The sequence below is a fragment of the Mus musculus genome, chromosome 3 (assembly GCF_000001635.26).
Source record: "Mus musculus strain C57BL/6J chromosome 3, GRCm38.p6 C57BL/6J".
NCBI lineage: Eukaryota > Metazoa > Chordata > Mammalia > Rodentia > Muridae > Mus > Mus musculus.
Genome location: NC_000069.6, coordinates 100,864,982 through 100,886,577, shown reverse-complemented (window position 1 = coordinate 100,886,577; position 21,596 = coordinate 100,864,982). Strand labels below are relative to the sequence as shown.

General features: G+C 42.8%; 1 protein-coding gene across 2 annotated transcripts in view; it reads right to left on the bottom strand.

Moving 5' to 3' along the window:
- Vtcn1 (V-set domain containing T cell activation inhibitor 1) overlaps positions 1-21,596 on the bottom strand; it is a 71,464-nt gene that overhangs the window by 10,345 nt on the left and 39,523 nt on the right. The window contains exons 1-3 of one of the 2 annotated variants that reach the window (XM_030252620.1): positions 18,844-18,918; positions 11,753-11,817; positions 2,486-2,833 (exon numbers count right to left, since the gene is read on the bottom strand). In XM_030252620.1, coding sequence (XP_030108480.1) covers positions 2,486-2,645 — 160 coding nt within the window. In that variant the 5' untranslated portion in view covers positions 2,646-2,833; positions 11,753-11,817; positions 18,844-18,918. Of the gene's footprint in view, positions 1-2,485; positions 2,834-11,752; positions 11,818-18,843; positions 18,919-21,596 lie in introns of those variants that run through there. The other variant, NM_178594.3, reaches the window with a different exon arrangement.

The window sequence follows — 21,596 nt, the reverse complement described above, 5'->3', positions numbered from 1 at the left end:
TTCTTTGCTCAGGGTTAGACTGGTGCAGAGAGGGGATTAAAAGAGATTTTTACCTCATTGTTGTTTGTCTTGTTTCTGATACAGTCTCATGTAGGCCACGCTGGCCTTGAACTTCCCACTGAGCCAAGGATGACAGGAGCGCCTGATCCCTTTGCCTTCAGTGCCCCATGTTGAGGGTACAGACACATGCCTTTAACCTGCTCTTTACCTCACACCCAGCAAGCCTGTTACATAGCAAAGAAGCGGAGATGCATGTGCTTTGAGCCCGGAGGGAGCGGGTTTTTAGGAGATGATATGGGAGACGAGTTTTGAGCATATACCTTGTGCTAGAAGTATAGCCCAGGTATCAGTCCATTTGGTGCTCCCAATAATCCTGTGGTTATCTGTGGTGATATCTTTAAAAATTTTGGAATATTTTATTTTGACTAATTTCTCTAAAAAGGTGTATTTATTTTTATTTTATGTATTTGAGTGTTTACCTGCATGTGTGTATGTGTACCACGTGCGTGCTGTGCCTTTAGAGGCTGGAATTACAGATGGCTGTGAGTTGCATGTGCATGCTGGGAGCCAAACCCCAGTCCTCTGGAAGACGAGCCGGTGCTCTTAACCACTGAGCCACCTTTCCAGGCTCTCTTATTTTACTCTTTATTTATTTTTTTTAAAGAAAATTAACATAGATTGCATTATGTGAACAACTTTAGATTTGCATAAAAGTCCCAAAGACTTTTCTGCAAGAGAGAATTTCCTCTAGACTTTCCAGTCTGTTTCCTCTAATGTAGCATGTTAAATGGTCATTGTATCTCAAAAGTGAGAAACCAGCACTTCTGTTAACTAGACTCCAGGCTTGATCTGTATTTTACCCATTAACATTGTTTTTCCTGTTGATGTTCCAGCATGTAATCTTTTTGTTTTCAGTAATTGTGTTGCCTCAGAGCCTTATAGACTGTGACATACTCTTTCTATACTCTTTATGGCTCTTGCAGTTTTGAGAACCTGGTCAGGTATCATGTAGGGCGCCTTTCTGCTGGGACTAACATGATGTTCTTCTCACAGTTAGAGTTGGAGAGGAAGACAGTGGTAGGGAAAAGTCCCCCCATCAACATGGCAGGCTAAGAGATGAGTGCTCTCCACACCCACTTGCTGATGAGGAGAGGGGACATTTGTTAGGTGTCTTTGAACGGTGACTTCACTTCTCCAGCATACCCTGACAGGGCAGAATGGGAGTGCTAAGTGTCACCTCTGCCTCCTGGAGAAGGGGAGAGAGAAGTAAGTTGTTTGGGATTTCTGTCTGATTAGAATCTATTTCTTCTCCCTCCTTGTATGCATGTGAGTGCGTGTTTTAAACCCTGAGCCATGATTTCGTACTGTGTTCTCTTCTTCCACTATTTGAAGTTTTTCACTGAAGTTCGCTTCTTTGGTCTGACCATCTTACATTGCTCCACTAATCCCCATCTTAAAATAAAGAAGTCGAGGCTCAAAGAGTGTTCTGACTCTAGGGCTATGCTTTGTAGAATTACATATACTCAGGAGGTGTTCAAGGAAACCCTATAAAGACTAGTTTAGACTAGGGGAGTATAGGCTAGTTTCTGCTTCCTTCAAAGCCCCTTTCACCTTTGCCATGAGGGCTTCTTATCCCTTCTCTTATGTGCATTGGGTGTGGTCTTTCTTTTCCTGTGAACCCCTCAACTGTTCGATTTCAATTTTCCTTAGGTGTTCTTTGTTATGCTTTAGTAATTGGTACCTCCAGTTCTGTAAGCACTATACTAGAAGCATCGTGAAAGGAGGGGTGAACACTTTTGTTTATTAACCATCTTCATATGCTTCGTTGCATCTATCCGAATCCCTCATATATACATTCAGAAAACATCTAGTAGATAGTGTTGGCACAGAGGGTTGAGTTTCACTGGGGCCACATTACTGAGTTTGTATCAACAGCATTAGTTTGGTTGGTTCTTTTTGGATCTCTCCTAAACTGGCTCTCATTGTCAGGAGTCTCTGGAGGGACTCATTTCAGATGTGGGCTCATGTCTAATTAGCATAGAAATATTCTGGGACAGATTGTGGGCTTTTCCTATTAGCAACGCCAGGGTCTACTTTAGAAAGACCACGTTCATTAGCTAGGGGTGGTGCTGTCCACCTTTCATCCTAGTGGTTGGGAGGCTGAGGTGGACAGGTTTGACAGCTAACTTGGTCTACATAGTGAGTTGCAGGCCAGCTGGGGCTACATAGAGAGACCCTCTACACCTTGGAGTGGGAAGTGATAGAGGGAAGAAAGGAGAGGGAGAGGGAAAGAAACAGGAGGGGGAGGGGGAGGGGGAGGGGGAGAATGTGTCTTTGAGAATACACACTAACAGAACTGAGAGAGTTTTGGTCTGGTATTGGTCATTTATGAGCACACCATGATATTTTTATCAACAACTAATGCCCTCAGCTATTCTCAGACATCTTTGAGGGTGCCCCCCCCCCACTTTCAGAAGTGACTCACCTCCGGTCTTATACTCAAGGTTTGCATTCCCTTTGCCTTTTGAGGTGCGGATGTAACATGTGTAGGTGCCAGCATCCGTGAGCTGCACGTTTTTCAGTCTCAGGGAAGCATTGCCAACTACCACCTGATCAGCAAACACTGCTGTGCGGCCTCTGAACATCTCATGCTGCTGTGAGAGGTCGTCTTTGCCTTCTTTGAACTCGTGGACCAAACCTTTGATGCCTTCTTTCAGCCACTGGATGACGATGCCGTTGAGTTTGATGTCAGGTTCAAAAGTGCAGCTCAGGGTCCCGTCCTCTCCAATGTTTCCAGCTGAGGTGAAGGTCGTGACCGTGATGAAGTGCTTGCCTGCGGTTCAGGAAGGACCCATGCCAGTGAGGCCCTGGTACTTGGGCAGCCATGTTCTTCATTAGTACATGCCGGACAGAGATGTCCAGATCAGTTAGAAGTAGAGAAGGACACAAAAAGACATGACTGGAAAGACTAGAAAGAGCAGGAAGAAATGTTGGTACCTACAGCAGATCTGTGCACAATAGCTTTTGTAAGAACAATGTACCCAAACCCTCAGAGGCAGCAAGAGGAAAACACACCAGAGTTGAGGAACTCTGGAGTGTGAATATTCACATCCCGGCTTTGTTCCTGAACAGCCATTTAATCTTAAACAAGTCATGTGACTATTCTGGCTCTCAGGGGAATGGAGGGAACACTACCATCTTGTCAACGTTGAGAGGTTATTGTGAGGAACAAATCAAGTAGGTATAAACTTGACTTGCTGAACGGCAGTTACACAGATAAGGTATTATACTTAGCTAATCAGAAGTGACACAAAGCGATACTTCATGTTAACTAATAAGGCTAGTAATTCCAAAGAAAGTTCAATTCTAACATGCTGGGACTTTGTCTTTCTTGGAATGATGAAGGAACTCAGGCATGGAGAAGGGAAGTGCTGTGGCTGAAGTTATAGTGTTATCTACATCATAATGAAGAGTGGTACTTAGTGATGTTTTGGTCCAAGATAGAAACTACTCTCCTCACCCGTTTGATCCTATCAGCAGGAGAAACATTGACTATGGGAGTATCTCCATTCTACGGCCTCTCCTTTGGTTGTCCAGCCTACAGCCCACCCAGTCAAGGGTTCTTTGTGCCAGTTGTTCTGACTGATGGCACCTTAAGGTAACTCAATTAATTAAATATCTTTAGTGGCTCCCATGACACAGATGTGAAGCTAAGAAAATGTCTGTCAATCCCAAGAGGATTACCGACCAGTTACAAGGAATGGTGAGGAAGAGAACTATGGAGAGTCTCATCCTGAGTCATGCTGAGGACAGTGGCAGGAGATGCTGTCCCAACCTCCGCATATTCTTCACATAGACACCTGATTTAAGCATTTAAGATGGTCCATACAGGCCTTTCTGACGCCCACAGACATCACTGTGAAGGGTCTTGGACAGTGCCAGCTTCTTTACTGGTTTTCCTACCGTGCATATCTTCCTCCATCCAGCACATTTTAAAGGCATTGCTCTTGCAGGTGGCTTTCTTAAGAGTACAAGCCAAATACATCTGCCACCTAGGCACTAATTTCCCATGGTTACTATGGGCTCTAGAATGAGTCGCAGATTTCCCTGCCTGGCCTTCAGTGCCAGGCACTGCCTGGCACACAGTGAATGCCTTTTGTTTCTGCCTGGCAGTTTCCTCTCCCACTGTCCTCTTTCATTGTCTGTGTCCAATAGTTTGTTGATTTTCTTTCTTCAACTTAAAGAGTCATAAACAATTAGTCCATGTTCATGTTCAAATACAGAAGCAAACATTCTAGACAGAAGGGTGTCCTTGGCACTTCTAGCTCATTCAGGCTCGGGATAGTCTACTTGACTCCAAGACCTTTGTAAAAGAGATGAGTGTAGTACATGGAAAATAGACCCAAAGACATCAAGCTAAACAGATCTGCACAAAAAAAGAACAGAGGGCTAGGGATCGAAGAGGAAGTATAGCTGGAAAAAGGAGATGGAGGAAACAGGCGTGCCTAGGCTGGGCTGGAAGACGCTTTGGAGGTTTGGCAATGTGGAAGAAAAGGGATTTGGGGAGCAGCTGCCATGTGTGGCCTTTTGTGACAGAGATTTGGAAAACTAACTAGGAAAGATGGCAAAAGAAGACTATGATAAGAACACGGCGCCCGTCTCCTGCCAGGCTTTTTCTTGAACTCTGCTTTGAAAATTCAGGCTTCCTTCCATTTATCTTTGTTTATTAAAATACCCACGCGTGCATGGGCTGTGTGGTCACACTCTGCACTGTCACCACCCTGCTCCTTTCTCCTGTCAGGAGTTCTGGCTCGATGTCCCCGCTTTCCCACCATCTACTCTTATTGGAACCAGCTGGGATGCCAGTCCTTCTGGGAGGCCCTTTCCAGCCTGCTAAGGAAGAATAGGCAGATACACCTGCCCCCATAGCTCTTCTTTTCCCTTTACCATGGCAACCGCCTTCCTCCTCCTTGACTCACGTCTGGACCTTGCACTCATCTGCAAGCTTTGTTCAAGGGGGAAACTGTTTCAGTAGTAACTACAGGCCTGATCACGTTTACTGTCCTGTTCTACAGAGAAATAATATTTTATGAGTTTATGAATAAATGGGGCTAAGCACAAATCAAAGCACTGCTTAAATAATCTATCCATTGCCAGGGTGAAGAGCACGTGCCAAGGTCACTGCAGTTAAATTTGGGAGAAACATTAGCCTTTAAAAAAAAGGACAATAAAAATATATACGGTTTCTCAATGAAACCACAGAACAAATGGGACTCAGTCAGAGCTAGAGAGAAGGTGACCGTACTTTATAAAGTGTCATCGAAGTTAATCTGGAAAATTACTTTTCAGAAAAGAACCCACATTATTAGCACAATTACGGAGGAAATGAAATGATAATGACATACCTCGGTTGGTAATTGTGTTACGGAATTCATTTTAATGTATCATCAGCCTTGAGCCCACAGGTAGGGAATCCACTGACACATCTCCTAGAGAACTTGGTAATTAAAAATAGGCAGTTCTGGCATGCCTTGGGGACCTGCTGCAGCTTCAGGTCATTTGAGGTCACACTCATGATGTGGTATGAATTCACTGAATGAATCCCCATCCATAGGAAATATGAGGAGAATAAAACCAGTGAGAACCTCAGCCATCACGAAGAGGAAGGCTTGCTTTGCATCCAGCCAGAGTCAACAAATGCTTGTTACATGAATAAATAAGGAGTTAAGTGACTGAACAGAACTTAATGTACTCAAATGTACAAACACATCCTGGTGCAAGGAACATTACGTAGCCTGGTGCGATGCAATTCTCCAGGCATTCTGACCACCAGAGGCTCCTAGGTGACAGGTAGAAAAGGGACAAGAGTCCCTTTTAGATAGGTTAGAAGCCACTGTCTGTTGATCGAGAATTCTGTGACTGACACAGATTTAAACAGTCTCATTGGCCTCCAAGGTTGTCCCCAAACTCCTCAGAAATTGGAAGACAGGGGAATTTGCTGAAAATACATAGTTTGCTAAAGAGGCTACCCTAGCTTGGTTTCTGAAAACAGTGTCCAGAAGTGGCCTGGAGGAGGGAGGGGTTACTGGGCTTTGCTTTCACGTCACTTTCCACTGTTGAGGGAGGCCAGAGCAAGAGCTCAAGGCAGGAACCTGGAGGCAGGAACTGAAGCAGAGACCATAGATGAGTGGCTCTCAAACTTCTTCTTCTTCTTTATTTTTTTAAAGATTTATTTATTTATTATATGTAAGTACACTGTAGCTGTCTTCAGACCTCCCAGAAGAGGGCATCAGATTTCACTATGGATGGTTGTGAGCCACCATGTGGTTGCTGGGATTTGAACTCAGGACCTCTGGAAGAGCAGTCAGTGCTCTTAACCGCTGAGCCATCTCTCCAGCCCCGCTCTCAAACTTCTTAATGCTACGACTCTTTAATACAGTTCCTCATGTGGTGGTGACCCCTGGTCATAAAATTATTTTCACTGTTTCTTCATAACTGTAATTTTGCTACTGTTATGAATCATAATATAATTATCTGTGTTTTCCTATGGTCTTAGGTGAGTCTCTTGAAAGGGTCATTTGATCCAGTTAGGGCTACGACCCACAAGTTGAGAACCACTGCTTCCTGGCTCACTTGTTCTGTTTGCTCGGCTACTTCTTTTCCTTTTATAACTAAAACATATATGCATTTATTTTTATTGTATATGAGTGTTTGCCTGTGTATGCTATATACATATCTGATGCTCTAGGAGGCCAGAAGAAAATATGAGATCTGCTAGAGCTGGAGCTACGGGTGGTTGTGACGATGTATGTACTGTGTGGGGTCTAGCAACCAAAGCTGGGTTCTCTGCAAAAGCAGCCAGTGCTCTCAACTGCAGCGTCATATCTCCAGCCCCTTAGCTATCTTTGTTATATAGTCCACCTGCCCCTGGATGGTACCACTCATAGTGAGCTCTTACATCAAATAGCAATTAAGGAAATGCCTAACAGACATGGCCTCTGACCTGGACAATTCTTCAGTTGAATTTCCCTCTTTGTTGGTGACTCTGGGCTTGAGTCAAGTTGACAGCTAGCACTGCTATGACAATGGAGCAATTCCTACCATCCATAGCTCTGGGCACATGAGGAAAGGGATGGGAGACATCATAGGTAAGCAAGTAGTAGTCTCAACATAGCCACACAGGTGAGAAATGTTTAATTGCTTCTCCCCTGTAGAAGCAGGGATATTTGGGGGTGGGTATAAGAAACATGAGGTAAACATTTCATAGAAATTGTGATGGGGGAGCACTGGATAAAAGTTAGGAAATGAACTGTCCTTTGACACAATGCAGTATAGGTTTTTATACATTTCAGTGGTGTAAAACATACTAGAAGCCGTTATCTGAGGGTCCTTGTAGCAATGACTGTAGTGCAGCTGTGCAGAATGCACCATACTTCATGACTTAGTGACAGAAACACACATCCTGTTCCAGGCTGGGATGATACCTATGGGTAGGTACCATGCTAGCCAAAGAGGAAAATGGGCGTGTAGCAGTTGCTTATACGAGGAAACTAGGAAAGATGCTAGGTCAGGAGAAAGAAAGGGAAGATGTAGGGATATGGCAGAGTGTGGGCATCTGGGAACATGGTGACTATATCACTCTGGGTCCTAGTTCTGTCACTTTCTGGGTATGTGACACTGGACAAGACCTTAATTCATGCTTTTACATATAAAATGAGAGTGTACCCTCCTGAGGTCTTTAACTTTTAACTTTTAAATGAAACAATCCAAGCAAGGGCCTAACGCTGTCCCCAACTTGCCATGCTAAACTTTAAACCATGGATATGGAAAACATTGACTCCAACTATTTTAGACAGCAGATCGAGGCCTTGGGAGGTAAGAAAGGAATGTCTCACTGAATGCTTTGCTCTTAGTGGCTCATTTTAAGCCACAGAGGTAAAAATGAACATCAGACCCATTTTATGAATGAGCATAAAGAAACTCTGAGGCTAGTGACTTGCTTAGTGCCCTGTGTCTAGCAAGCAGGGGAGTCAGGATCAAACCAGTCTCATATGGCACTTAGCCCAGCTCCTTCTAGCATGTTTTGCTGACAACTAAGTTCAGACTGAAATATGTCAAGAGTCAACCCATTTTAAAGATATCACCACTTTAAGAATAAAAAGATAGGGCTGAGGGTGTAATTCAGTGACAGAGTACTTGTCTGGTATGTTTAAGACCCTAGGCTTGAGCCCCAACATCACAGTACATAAATATAAAAAATTTAAAATAAGACAGCTAATGATTATAAATATAAGAAATGAGAAGAGCTATGTTTACAAATGACTGTAGTGTTTTTTTGTTTTTTGTTTTTTTGTTTTTTCGAGACGGGGTTTCTCTGTATCGCCCTGTCTATTCTTGGAACTCACTCTGTAGACCAGGCTGGCCTCAAACTCAGAAATCCGCCTGCCTCTGCCTCCCAAGTGCTGGGATTAAAGGCATGCTCCACCATGCCTGGCGACTGCAGTGTTTGGAAATATCAAATATTTTCTAAACAAATTGAATAATCTTTCTGATAAGTGAATAGAGGCATATCCAATTGTCCAAAGTTGGAGCATTATTAGATGATAGCTGTTTGTCTTGAGCACCCTAGCTTCAAAAGAGGTCTACCTTAGGGTGGTCAGGAAATTGTGCAGATTCCAAGAGGCACTAAATGAGTGTGTTGATAATAGAAAATGTGTATTAATAGCATTTGTGGTATCAAATTGTGGCAGCCATTTGTCACATGAACATGTTGGGAAGTTAATGAGTCGTCTCTAGGTTCTCGCACATTGATCTTGAATATTTTAACAGCAAGAAAACTGATTCTGCAAAGTTAAGTTACCTCCCAAAGGGCATGCCATTGTCAAAATTGAGAGCCATCTATCTCTGATTCTCCCCCCCCCCCCTGCAGTGTGGAACCATTGGAGAGGCCAGCCAGTGACTGGTATTGCAGAGCTGGAGGTGTTTACCGTGCCCAGGGACCTTCCTACTGCCACATCTCCTTTCCTCCTGAACACCCTTTAACTAGGGGTTAAGAGGAGAAGACCCAAAATTTAGAGGCAGGAAAATTGATAAAATAACGCAAATCAAATGAAGGTAATTAAAAGGGAAGATGGGTAGGGTCCCAATATGATGGTTTAGTTTGTGATTATTAGACTTCATGATGGAGCAAAAACGATATGCATTCAGTAAAAAGTATACTCCAAATTTTGACCTTTTATGTGCTTCTGTGCTGGTGATGCTGGCACCAGTAGCTCCTACTAGGCTACGTGTTCACAGAGCCAATGGGCACACTCCGCAGTGTGTTGTGTGCCAAGTATGCTGTGTGACAGGTTGGGTGTATTAAATGGACAGAACTTGCAATGTTTCCAACATATAATTGGGACTGGAATGTATCACCATTATAAATCAAGAACCATCTGTATTAGAATGAAACAGACCAGCAAGTTCAGAAATGTATTAGCACACACATGGATCGCTGTTTTATGATGATGGATGCACTAGAGGGAAGAATGTTTTCAATTAATGGCATTGGGTCTACTGGATAACCACATGGAAATATTTAATCTTGACCGGTATACGGTAAAAGCCACTCTAGATGGTTTGTGAGCATACTGTCCACCAATAAAGCAATGAAGCTTCTAGAAATTTGGAGATTTTCATGACCTCAAGGAAGGTAAAAATAAATAAATAAATAAATAGATTAGATTAAGTTCTGCATATGAAGGAAAAAAATTGATGAATTTGGCTATGTTAAAATGAAGACCATTTGTTCATAGAAATCTATTAGAGTGAAAAGGCAAGCAAGCCATAGACCAGGAGCGATCTGATAATACTCATAGCCAGTTCCCAGCCCGAACTACAAGTCAGAAAGAAAAACAAGTGACTGGAAACGTGTTTCCCTGATTAAAAGTGCCTACTGCCATGTTCATAGCAGCCTTATTTATAATAGCCAGAAGCTGGAAAGAACCCAGATGTCCCTCAACAGAAGAATGGTTACAGAAAATGTGGTACATTTATACAATGGAGTACTACTCAGCTTTTAAAAACAATGAATTTATGAAATTCTTGGACAAATGGATGTATCTGGAGAATATCATCCTTAGTGAGGTAACCCAATCACAAAAGAAGTCATTAGATATGCACTCACTGATAAGTGGATATTATCCCAGAAACATAGAACACCCAAGATACAATTTGCAAAACACAAGAAAATCAAGAAGAGGGAAGACCAATGGGTGGATACTTCATTCCTCCTTAGAATAGGGAACAAAATGCCCATGAAAGGAGTTACAGAGACAAAGTTTGGAGCTAAGACGAAAGGATGGACTATCCAGAGACTACCCCACCCGGGGATCCATCCCACAACCAGCCACCAAACCCAGACACTATTGCATATGCCAGCAAGATTTTGATGAAGGGACCCTGGTATAGCTGTCTCGTATGAGGCTATGCCAGTGCCTAGCAAATACAGAAGTGGATGCTCATAGTCATCTATAAGATGGAACACAGGGTCCCCAATGGAGAAGCTAGAGAAAGTACCCAAGGAGCTGAAGTGTTCTGCAACCCTATTGGTGGAACAACAATATGAACTAGCCAGTACCCCCAGAGCTCATGTCTCTAGCTGCATATGTAGCAGAGGATGGCCTAGTCGGCCATCACTAGGAAGAGAGGCCCCTTGGTATTGCAAACTTTATATGCCCCAGTACAGGGAACTCCAGGGCCAAGAAGTGGGAGTGGGTGGGTAGGGGAGCAGGGCGGGGGGGGGGGGGGGAGGAGGGTATAGGGAACTTTCAGGATAGCATTTGAAATGTATATAAAGAAAATATCTAATAATAAAAAAGAAAGTTAAAATACTCAGAAAAAAAAAGTGCCTAGTGCTCTTTCACAGGTCCCAAGTTTGGCTCATCAACTATACTGAGCAGTGCACAACCACCTTAACCCAGTTCTCCAGGGTCTAACACCCTCTTCTGGCTTCCTTGGGCACTGTACTCAAGAGCACAAACCTATCCTCAGACATATAGCCACATAATTAAAAGTACAACTAAAATCTTTTGAAACACCAGAGAAACTCAATTTTAAAGTAAGTAGAATATATTTTGATGATAAGGAAAGTGGGAAAGAATACTTATGCCTTGTCATAACAAACACATATAGCAAGTCTTGTTTCGTTCAGGCCTTTTTGTCACTGTTTAATAACCAGATATTAGAGGATAGTGATGTAGGAAAGTGACAGCTGAAACTATAAAGACTAAAATCATAAAGTGACAGCTTGGTCACAGACCAAGTTAAAATAAGTACATTGGCCCTAGTCAGGCAGTTTATGAAAAACAGCAAACAACTAGCCTTAGAGAAGACAGCTGCTGGCCTAACTACATCGTAATTAACAGCATCCATAATAGATGCTCTATAGAGACATGGCCTATCAGAAGAGGGGTGTGCGGGCTTCCTGTGGCTGACATGAGCTAACTGCCTTTGAAGAGCGGTTATTGTGGCACGTATTTCCTACTTGGTGTGGAAGTCATGGTCAGCTCTCCCTTTACCTGAGGCTCCTGTTTAGGAGGGAGTAATGCCTATGGAGTTAAATGTGTAACGCAAAGAGGACCCAGTACGGAGAGCAAGTGTCTGCTTTGAAGTCCTCTGGGGAGAAATCCTTTCCTTCACATGTCCCAGTGAGTGAGAAGAGGTTTACGGGAGATGGACGCAGTGTGGACTTTGGTTAGATGGCACATACCTGAAATGCCAAAGCCAATGATGAGTGCGATGGCCCCAGCCAGGATGATGATGATGTTAATAATACTGTGGACAGAAATGGAGAAACACCAAGTCACTTCTCTGTTGTAGCTGACACAGTGCCTCACAAGTGCCCCATATAATATATGCCATCTAAGGCATTCTCAAGCTTTTCTCTCACATGAGCTCCTCCTACAAATAGGTATCTTAGAAAGAGGTCTTGGACCCTGATATAGCTGTCTCTTGTGAGGCTATGCCAGTGCCTGGCAAATACAGAAGTGGATGCTCACAGTCATCTATAAGATGGAACACAGGGCCACCAATGGAGGAGCTTGATAAAGTACCCAAGGAGCTGAAGGGTTCTGCAACCCTATAGGTGGAACAACAATATGAACTAACCAGTACCCCCAGAGCTCATGTCTCTAGCTGCATATGTAGCAGAAGATGGCCTAGTTGGCCATCACTAGGAAGAGAGGCCCTTTGGTATTGCAAACTTTATATGCCCCAGTACAGGGGAAAGCCAGGGCCAAGAAGTGGGAGTGAGTGGGTAGGGGAGCAGGGTGGGGGAGGGTATAGGGAACTTTTGGGAAAGCATTTGAAATGTAAATAAAGAAAATATTTAATAAAATAAAAAACAAAAAGAAAGGAAGAAAGAAAGAAAGAAAGAAAGAAAGAAAGAAAGAAAGAAAGAAAGGAAGGAAGGAAGGAAGGAAGGAAGGAAGAAAGGAAGGAAGAAAGAAAGAAAGAGGTCTCAGTGATGCCATGTCCATCCCACTGGAGTCCGGGCACAGTTGAAGAAACTCCCCTTTCATCTGATAGTGTCATCTTACTTCTCTATTTCCAGATCAGAGAAGGCCACTGTTGGAGTCAGACTGATGGTAACAATCTTTTCATATTGCCCAATGGCACATGAAGAAAACTTACGTTCAGCTCAGCATTACCCTTAGCAACTCTGCCCACCTCCTTATATTATTGTTTTCTTTTCTTGATTCTTTCTGGAGACTTTCACCTCTCCTGGGCTTGCCTTTCTGACTTTGTATCCATTCATAGATGATCTACCATGCTTGTAAGTCCTCAGTGACTGTCTTCTGCCCTTTATTTTAAATGAGTGGGCTGGTGATGTGTGATACAGCAATAGAGCATGTGCTTAGAACCGCACATCTGACTTACCTACTCCACAGGCTGCCTACAGGAGTCCCACCTTCCACCCTACCTCCATTCTTTGAGGACTCCACCTCATGGTGCAAACCCAGGATCCCCTTAGCTCTTTCCCACTGACCCTTTCATTTCTCCCATCTAGGCCATCTCCATTCCTTTGTGTCAACTGCTGATCTGTAGAAACACTTTCGACCAGAGAAATCACAACAGTAGGGACTCACCATCCTTCTTGTCCACCATTCCAGCCACTCTAGACTTGCTCTTAACCTACCTGCAGGACCTCTCCCCCCAAAATCCACTTCTGCCAGGCAGTGGTGGTGCACGCCTTTAATCCCAGCACTTGGGAGGCAGAAGCAGGGGAATTTCTGAGTTCAAGGCCAGCCTGTCCTACAGAGTGAGTTCTAGGACAGCCAGGGCTGCACAGAGAACCCTGTCTTGAAACAAACAAACAAACAACAAAACAAACAAAAAATCTACTTCCTGGGTACTCTGCCTATTGACAGAGAAGAACAGGATTTCTTCCTGGGACCCTGTCTTCCTTCTGCCATCCCTACCTTTCCTCTTAGCTCATATCTATTTCTTTGTGTTACCTGCCACCTGACAGAAGCAATCTTTATCTGAGACCCCTTAGCCACCATACTTTTCTAGGATCCAAACTGGGCAAGAACAAACACAGAACAGAACTATCCACTCAAAAAAGACCAGCTATCTATGCCAAGAAATACCCCAAACATTATAACTACAGATGCCTGGATCCCCATGCAAAAACAAACATGAATACTCAAGACAATATGCCTTCTCTAAAAGCTAGTAAAGCTATTTCAATAAACCCTGAGAAATGCAGTTTAGCTGAAGCATAAGGCAAGGACTTTGAAATAGCAATTATGAATATGTTTGAAGACATTAAAGAAGATATGAATCAATTCCCTAATGAAGACTGGAAGAAACACAAACAGTTAAATGAAATACTGAAAACATTTTAAGACTTGAAAATAGAAATAGAATCACCAAAGAAAATCCATGCTAAAATAAAACTGGAAATGAAAATGAAAAACTTTAGCAGTCAAACAAAAGTCACAGAGATAAGCTTCTCTGACAGATTACCAGACATGGGAGAGAGGATTTCAGGTATTGAAGACAAGGTAGAAAAATGGATACCTTAGTCAAAGAAAATGTTAAATCTAAAAAAGTCTAGGCACAAATCATCCAGGAAATCTGCTACATAATAAGAAGACCAAACTGATGAACAGTAGAAATAGAGGAAGGAGAAAAAACCCAGATTAAAGTCACAAAAAATGTTTTTAATAAAATTCTAAAAGAACATTTTCCCAATTTAAATAAAGAGATGACTATCAAAGTCCTAGATACACACAGAATACCAAATGAGAAGACCAGAAAAGAAATTCCCCATGAAACAATCAAAACCCTGAATGTACAGGACAAAAGAAAGGATTTTAAAAACTGTAAGTGAAAAACAAAACAAATAACATCTAAAGGCAGACCCATTAGAATAACACTGAACTTTTCACTGAAAGCCAGAAAGACCTGGAGAGATGTTCTACAAATTCTGAGATGAGAGTCTAGACTACTATATCCAGCAAAACTATCAGTTACATTAAATGGAAAAAGAAAGGCATTTCCTTTTATTTTTTATTTTATATATATATATATAGCTATATATATATTTATATATATTTATATATTATATATATTTATATATATTATATATTTATATATAGTTATATATATATATAGTTATATATATATATTTTTTTTTGGTTCTTTTTCGAGACAGAGTTTTTCTGTGTATTCTGGCTGTCCTGGAACTCACTCTGTAGACCAGGCTGGCCTTGAACTCAGAAATCCACCTGCCTCTGCCTCCCAAGTGCTGGGATTAAAGGCGTGTACCACCACGCCCGGCTGAAAAGCATTTCTTGATGAAACCACATTTAAGCAGTATCTAACTATAGTCCAGCTCTACAGAAGACATTAGCGTTAGAATGAAAACTTATGTTAGAAGAGGTTTACTACATCCAAGAAAATACAAGGAATAAATACTCTCAGAACAGTGCATCAAAGACTGGGGGAAGGGGCGCACCACCACAACAAAATAATAGAAATCAATAAACACACTTCATTGATACCTCTCAATATTAGTAAATTGATAGTTCACAATATTAGTAAAAAGACAAAGAGTAACAGATTGAATTAGAAAACAGGATTCACTTTTCTGCTGTATCCAAGAAATATAGTTTATCATAAAGGATAGATATCATCTCAGGGTAAAATGATGGGAAAAGCCATTCCAAGGAAATGGACCCAAGAAGTAAGCAGAAGAAGGTATTTAATAGCTGACAAAATAGATTTCAAACCAAAAACAATCAGAAGAGATAGGAAGGGATACTACATATGCATTAAAGAAAAAAACCCAAGAGTATATTGCAATTCTAAACATTTATGTACCAAATAGAAGGGCACTGTGGTGTTTTGAATGACAATGGCCCCCATGGGATCCTATATTTGAATACTTAGTCATCAGGGAGTGGAGTTACTTAAGAAAGAAGAGAAGGCGTGTCCTTGATGGAGAAAGTATGTCAGAGGGGGTGGGCTTTGAGGTTTCAAAAGTCCAAGCCAGGTCCATTGTCTCTCTCTTTCTGTTTTCTCTTTTTCATAGTTGCCTTGGTCATGGTGTCTCTTCACAGCAACAGAACACAGACTAAGAAAGAAGTTGGTTCCAAGGAACAGGTATTGTCGTGGCAGGCCTGACTGTATTGCTTGTTGTCAGAATATGGACTTTGGGACTTTGATTAGGAAAGCAGTTGAATGCTTTATGTAGAGTCTTACTGGGCCACACTAGAAGGAGTGTAGAAGACAGTGGGTCTAAGGGTGACTTGAATGGTGGAGGCCCAGCTAAAGAGGTTTCAGAAGGGAAGAATGGTAATAAATTATTCTTATGATATTTTGGAGAAGAGTGTGGCTGCGTTCTGCCCTTATTCAAAAAAAATTGCTTGAGGCTAAATTGAAGAGGTTTGGATTAATGATGTTTGCAGGGGAAATTTCAAAACAGCCTAATATTAACTATATCATATGGTTATTAGTGGTCACACTTATCCAGATCTATAATTAAAAGGATTAAACTGAGCAAAGAAAAATACAGAATGTACAGTGTGAGGAGAAAACGGCACCAGGAAGTGTAAGGAAGCTAAGCCCAGTGCTTAAGGAGATGGAAAGCTCGATATTAAACGGAATAGAGGGAGTGGTGACCTCAGGGCAAGACCCCTCTCAGATAAGCTTCCAATCTGTGAAAAGGAATTAAAGGAAAAGCTTAAGGCAGGAAAGTTCATAAAGAAACACCATTGCAGCCAACCTCACACACTGACCTCACCCAGTGAGAGTGCGTGACTCCAGCACCCCACTCCTATGTGTGATGCCACAGTCTCTGTGTTTGTTGGGTTGCCCCCTTTCGTCTCTAATGTTTATTCATTTGGAGCTTCTCTCTGTGTCCTTTGGTTGATTTAGCTAAGGGTTTCTCAATCTTCTTGGTTTTCTCAAAGAACTAACTCTTAGTTTCTTCGATTCTTTGTGTTGTTTGTGTTTGCTTGTTTCAGCCCTGGGTTTATTTCTTGCCCTCTAGCCTTTGAGGTGTTATTTATTCTGTTGTTCTAGAGCCTTCACGTATATCACTACAGTATTAAATAAATCTAGCAGACATCTGCAGAAAACTCCACAAACACTAGTCTAGTGGATTTACTTCTTTCTTGGCAGCTCATAGGACTCTCTCCAAAACTGACCACACACTAGGATACAAAGTATGTCTCAAGAGATATAAGAAAATAGAAACGACTCCCTGCACCCTATCTGACCACCATGGATTAAAACTTGATATCAACAATAGAAACAGTAGAAAATATATAAACTCATGACAACTGAACAACTCACTAATGAATATAAAATGGGTCCATGCAGAAATGAAGGAACTTAAAAGCTTCTTAGGACTGAACAAAAACACAACCTACCCAAACCCATAGGACACAGCAGAAGGAAGCCCACAGCAAACCCATGGGACACATGGAAGCATACAGCAAAAAACAGCACAGAGAATCAAAGAAACTAAGTGCTAGTTCTTTGAGAAACCCTTAGCCAAATTAACCAAACTACACAGAGAGAAGATTCAAATGAATAAAAATTAGAGACAAAAGAGGGACATTACAACAAACACACAAAACCTGAACAGGTTTAAGCCAGATGGAGTGGCAGCACTGAATGGGGAAAGTGGACATAACCACCTCCCACCCAACCCCCGCCCCTCAGTACTCTGACCAAGAAGCTATCTGCAATTGATCTCTGACCGGAAAGAAAAGATCAGCTTTCTCTAATAGAGTCTCACTGGGTGGACAAACCACACAGAAGGGCAGGGTGCATGCCCAGCAGAAGACAAACTCAGTATTTCTATGGACTTTCTGTTTCATTTTGCTTTGTTTTGGCAGTTTTTGTTAACTAGTCTTTGATTGTTCTCATTTTTGGTTTTGTGGGTTTTTACTTGTTTTTTAAGAGAGGGAAAACATAAAGTTGGGTGGGTAGGGAGGATCTGGGAGGGATTGGAGGGGGAGAAATCATGATCAAAATATATTTATAAAATAATGTTTTTCAGTTTAAAAACCCACATATTTAGTGTGCTCAAGGCCTTAGGCTCCACCTCCAACACTACAATTAATATATATATATATATATATATATATATATATATACACATATATATATGCATATATACACATATATATGTGTGTGTGTGTATAATATACATATTATATATATTTACTAAACGAAGTTTAGAATCTTAAATAATCAACTAAAAATAGAAAATAAAATTATCCACAATTCCATCATCCAGACACAAACACTGTCCGATTTTTGACATGAATTCTGACAACTGTTAATTAACAGATTAACAAATGACACTTGAGAAAGAAAATGTTAGATGAGAGGGTGTTGTTTCCACTCACTGTCTGCTTGAATTGTGTGATAGACATGTTGTCCCACATACCAGTTACAGCTTATATCATCCCCCCAGCCAATGACTTCATGTGCATTGCCTCCACTTCATGAGTGACATGGCGATTATGCATCTTCCCCAAAGTCACTTATCAAGTGGCAGAGCCAAGGTTAGACTCTGTCTCTCAGATCTGCACTCAGTTACGTTGTCTAGTGCTCATCAGAGTGGAGGTAGGCAGTAGGTGTGGGGAAAAATGTCCTTCTTATATACTTAAGCAGTGGTTGTCAGTGGGACTGTGATAGGCAGCCTATTTTGGTTGAATGGGGCACGCTCTGATGACCCAATAGAGAAATCTACAAGGAACGGAAAGGCGAGCCATGTTCTCAGAATCAGGTGCCCATCCATAATTCTGTGACTCAATCAGGCAATGTCCCAAGCTTCTGGCATTCTGGCTAGACTCCACCCCCACAGTTACCTGACTATAGCCAGGTATGTTCCTCCCCACAGTTACCTGGCAACAGCAAGATAGCCCAGCCCACTATAAGAGGGGCTGCTTGGCCCCTCCTCGCTCTCTTTAAGCCCTCACCTTTCTTACTTTCTAGCCCTCCTTCTCTCTTTCCCTTCCCCCCTCTCTCCATGTGGCTATGGCTGGTCCCTCTCTCTTTCTACCTTCTCTCTTTCTTCCTGCCTTTCTACAATAAAGCTCTAAACCATAGACTGTCTGCTCATCAAGGCCCACCGTGCTTGAACGATGGGATAGGCTTTCTCTTAATGACCTGCAGCCAGGACCAAGCACTCTCGCCCATGTGGGAACCATCCAGCACCCCCTCTCCCCCTTCCCTTTCCTCCCTATTCTGTTCTCAGCTCCTCCGCCATATCTAGCGTGGGATACCGGACGCTGAGAACCTAGTACCTGGGGCTGCCCCTTGTCCACCACCCACCATGTGGGGTCAGTGGCTTAACACAGCCAGACACCACTCGGGGCCACGTGGAAAGCGTGTGGCAGTCCTCCCGCATCTGCCTGCCCAGAGCACTGGAACTCTGGCAGGACGTGGGTTCTCTCCCACTCTCTTCTCTCCCCCACAGCCCCACAATTGTCAACCTGTGGGTTGAGACCCCTTTCGGGGTGGGGTTCACCAACCCTTTCATGGGGGTTCCCTAAGACCATTAGAAAACACAACTATTTACATTATAATTCATAACAGTCTCAAAATTACAGTTATGGAGTAGCAACATAAATAATTCTATGGTTGGGGGTCACCACAACATGAGGAACTGTATTAAAGGGTCTCAACATTGGGAAGGTTGAAAACTACTGACTTAGGGTAACCCATGCTTCAGGAGAGCATTGGGTTTGACCAGGGCAGAACAAAAGGCACAGGTCAGGGGTGCATTGGAAAAGCCATTTCTGAGAGGCTCGTCCTCTGCTGCGTGCCCTGCCATGGACAGCATCAGGAGTGGGCACACAGCCGCCAGTGACTCACACATGCCTCACACCTACACTGCGGTTATTCAACAGGCAGGACAAAAGAGCCTAGGAAAGCAAAGAATGTTACAGCCAGAGAAAGGATGCACACAGCTTGATACTTTCCGTCCTGAATGGGCTCATTGTACCTGCCTCCCTTTGGCTCAGGATGGGCCCATCACAGAGAGCTGACTGGCAAGGAAACCTATGAGTCCACAGTTGCCTTGGAGCACAAGCCCTGCTGAGGTTCAGCCATGGGCAGTAAGAGGTACTCTTAAAACAGGGCACCTGCTAACCTGTTTCCATAAGATCTCAGTGACTGCTTCCCCTCTCTGTCCCTTACTCACCAGGCCTGAGAATAACTCGTCACACTGAAAGTGAGGAGGACCTTGTGGCTTGCCACTTGCCTTTGTGAAGGCTTTTCCCTTCCTTTGACTATCTGATCACCTTCTGAGACTCGTTTCTTTATAAGATGGGACATGAGCAATCTTCCATTCGCTCTGCTTACTAGAAACATGTCGTAGTTTGAATATATTTACCCATCCCCAAGTCCTTAGGCTAGTACCACAGAATGTGACTCCCTTACAAATGGGGTCTTTGCAGATGTGATGAATTCAAATGAGATAAAACTGGAGTAGCTGTCCTTACAAAAAGGAGAAATTAAGCTGACAGCATTGTGTATACCTGTTATCCCGACTGGTCCAGAGGCTGAAGCAAGAGGAACCCCTTTTGGCCCAGGGACTCAAAATCAGTGTAGGCAACATGATGGGACAGTTTCAAAAAGTAAATTAAGTTAAAAATAGCAAAATTGCAAACACACACACACACACACACACACACACACACACACACACACACATACACGTAGGGAGAACGGCAGATGAAGGTGAAGGCAGAGATGTATGAATTGAGGAAATCAAGCTGGCAGTCTCCAGGGTCCAGGGCAGACAGAAGGAATCCATCCCCGCTCCTCACTCTCAGAGGTAACTAAACTAGCAATCTGGACTGTGAGGCAGCACACTTCCTGTTGTGTAAACCACCCGTTTTGTGTCACTTTCCTATGTCTTCCCTAACTAACTAACAAAAGCATTGTTTTGGGAGCAAACTGTTGATAGTTCACAATACCCAAAGAACTATCCACACATTACTTATTGCTATAGTAATTTACTATAGCTATTTGCTATAAGTCCATTCTTTTAAATTTTGTTATTATTTAGTATTTATTAGTATTGAGTTATACGTGTGAACACATACATATGTGTATGTATATGTGAGTACAACCCGTGCTTGAGTTGCTGAGAGGACTGTTTTAGATCCTCCTAGAACTGGAGCTATAGGCAGCTGTGGGTGATGGGAACTAAACTTGGGCCTGCCGCAAGAGCAGTACACACACTTATCTTCTGAGCTCTCTCTCCAGTCCTATCACTTCATGTTTAAGATTGTATTTTATCCATTCTGAAAAGTTCAGAAGCAGCTGGACAGCAGCCAGTGAGTTGAGTCCTGCACACTCACTGTCTAATTAGCTCTCGCTATTAGCTTCACACAGCCTGGAGTCTTCTGAGAAGGGCGTCCCAGCTGAGGAATTCAGATCAGACTGGCCTGTACACACATTTGTGAGGGTCTACATTGATTAATTGATGTAGGAGGGTCTAGCCCTCTGTGGGCAGTACCATTCCCTAGGCTATAGAAATAAGCTAGCTAAATATGAACCTGAGTGAGCCGTATAGTAAGCAGCATTTTCTCATGGTTTCTACTTCAAGTTCTTGCTTGAGTTTCGACCCTGCCATTCCTCAATGATGGACTATAACCAGGAAACTGAAACAAACCCTTTTCTCCCCTAAGTTGCTGTTGATCAGTGTGCTTTATTACAGCAACAGAATGAAGCTGGAATACTCACTGAGGGGTAGGGGTGGTGTCTTAGTCAGGGTTTCTAGTCCTGCACAAACATCATGACCAAGAAGCAAGTTGGGGAGGAAAGGGTTTATTCAGCTTACACTTTCCACATTGCTGTTGATCACCAAAGGATGTCAGGATTGGAACTCAAGCAAGTCAGGAAGCAGAAACTGAGGCAGAGGCCATGGAGAGATGTTACTTACTGGCTTACTTCCCCTGGCTTGCTCAGCTTGCTTTCTTATAGAACCCAAGACTACCAGCCCAGGGATGGTACCACCCACAATGGGCCCTCCCCTCTTGATCACTAATTGAGAAAATGCCTTGCAGATGGATCTC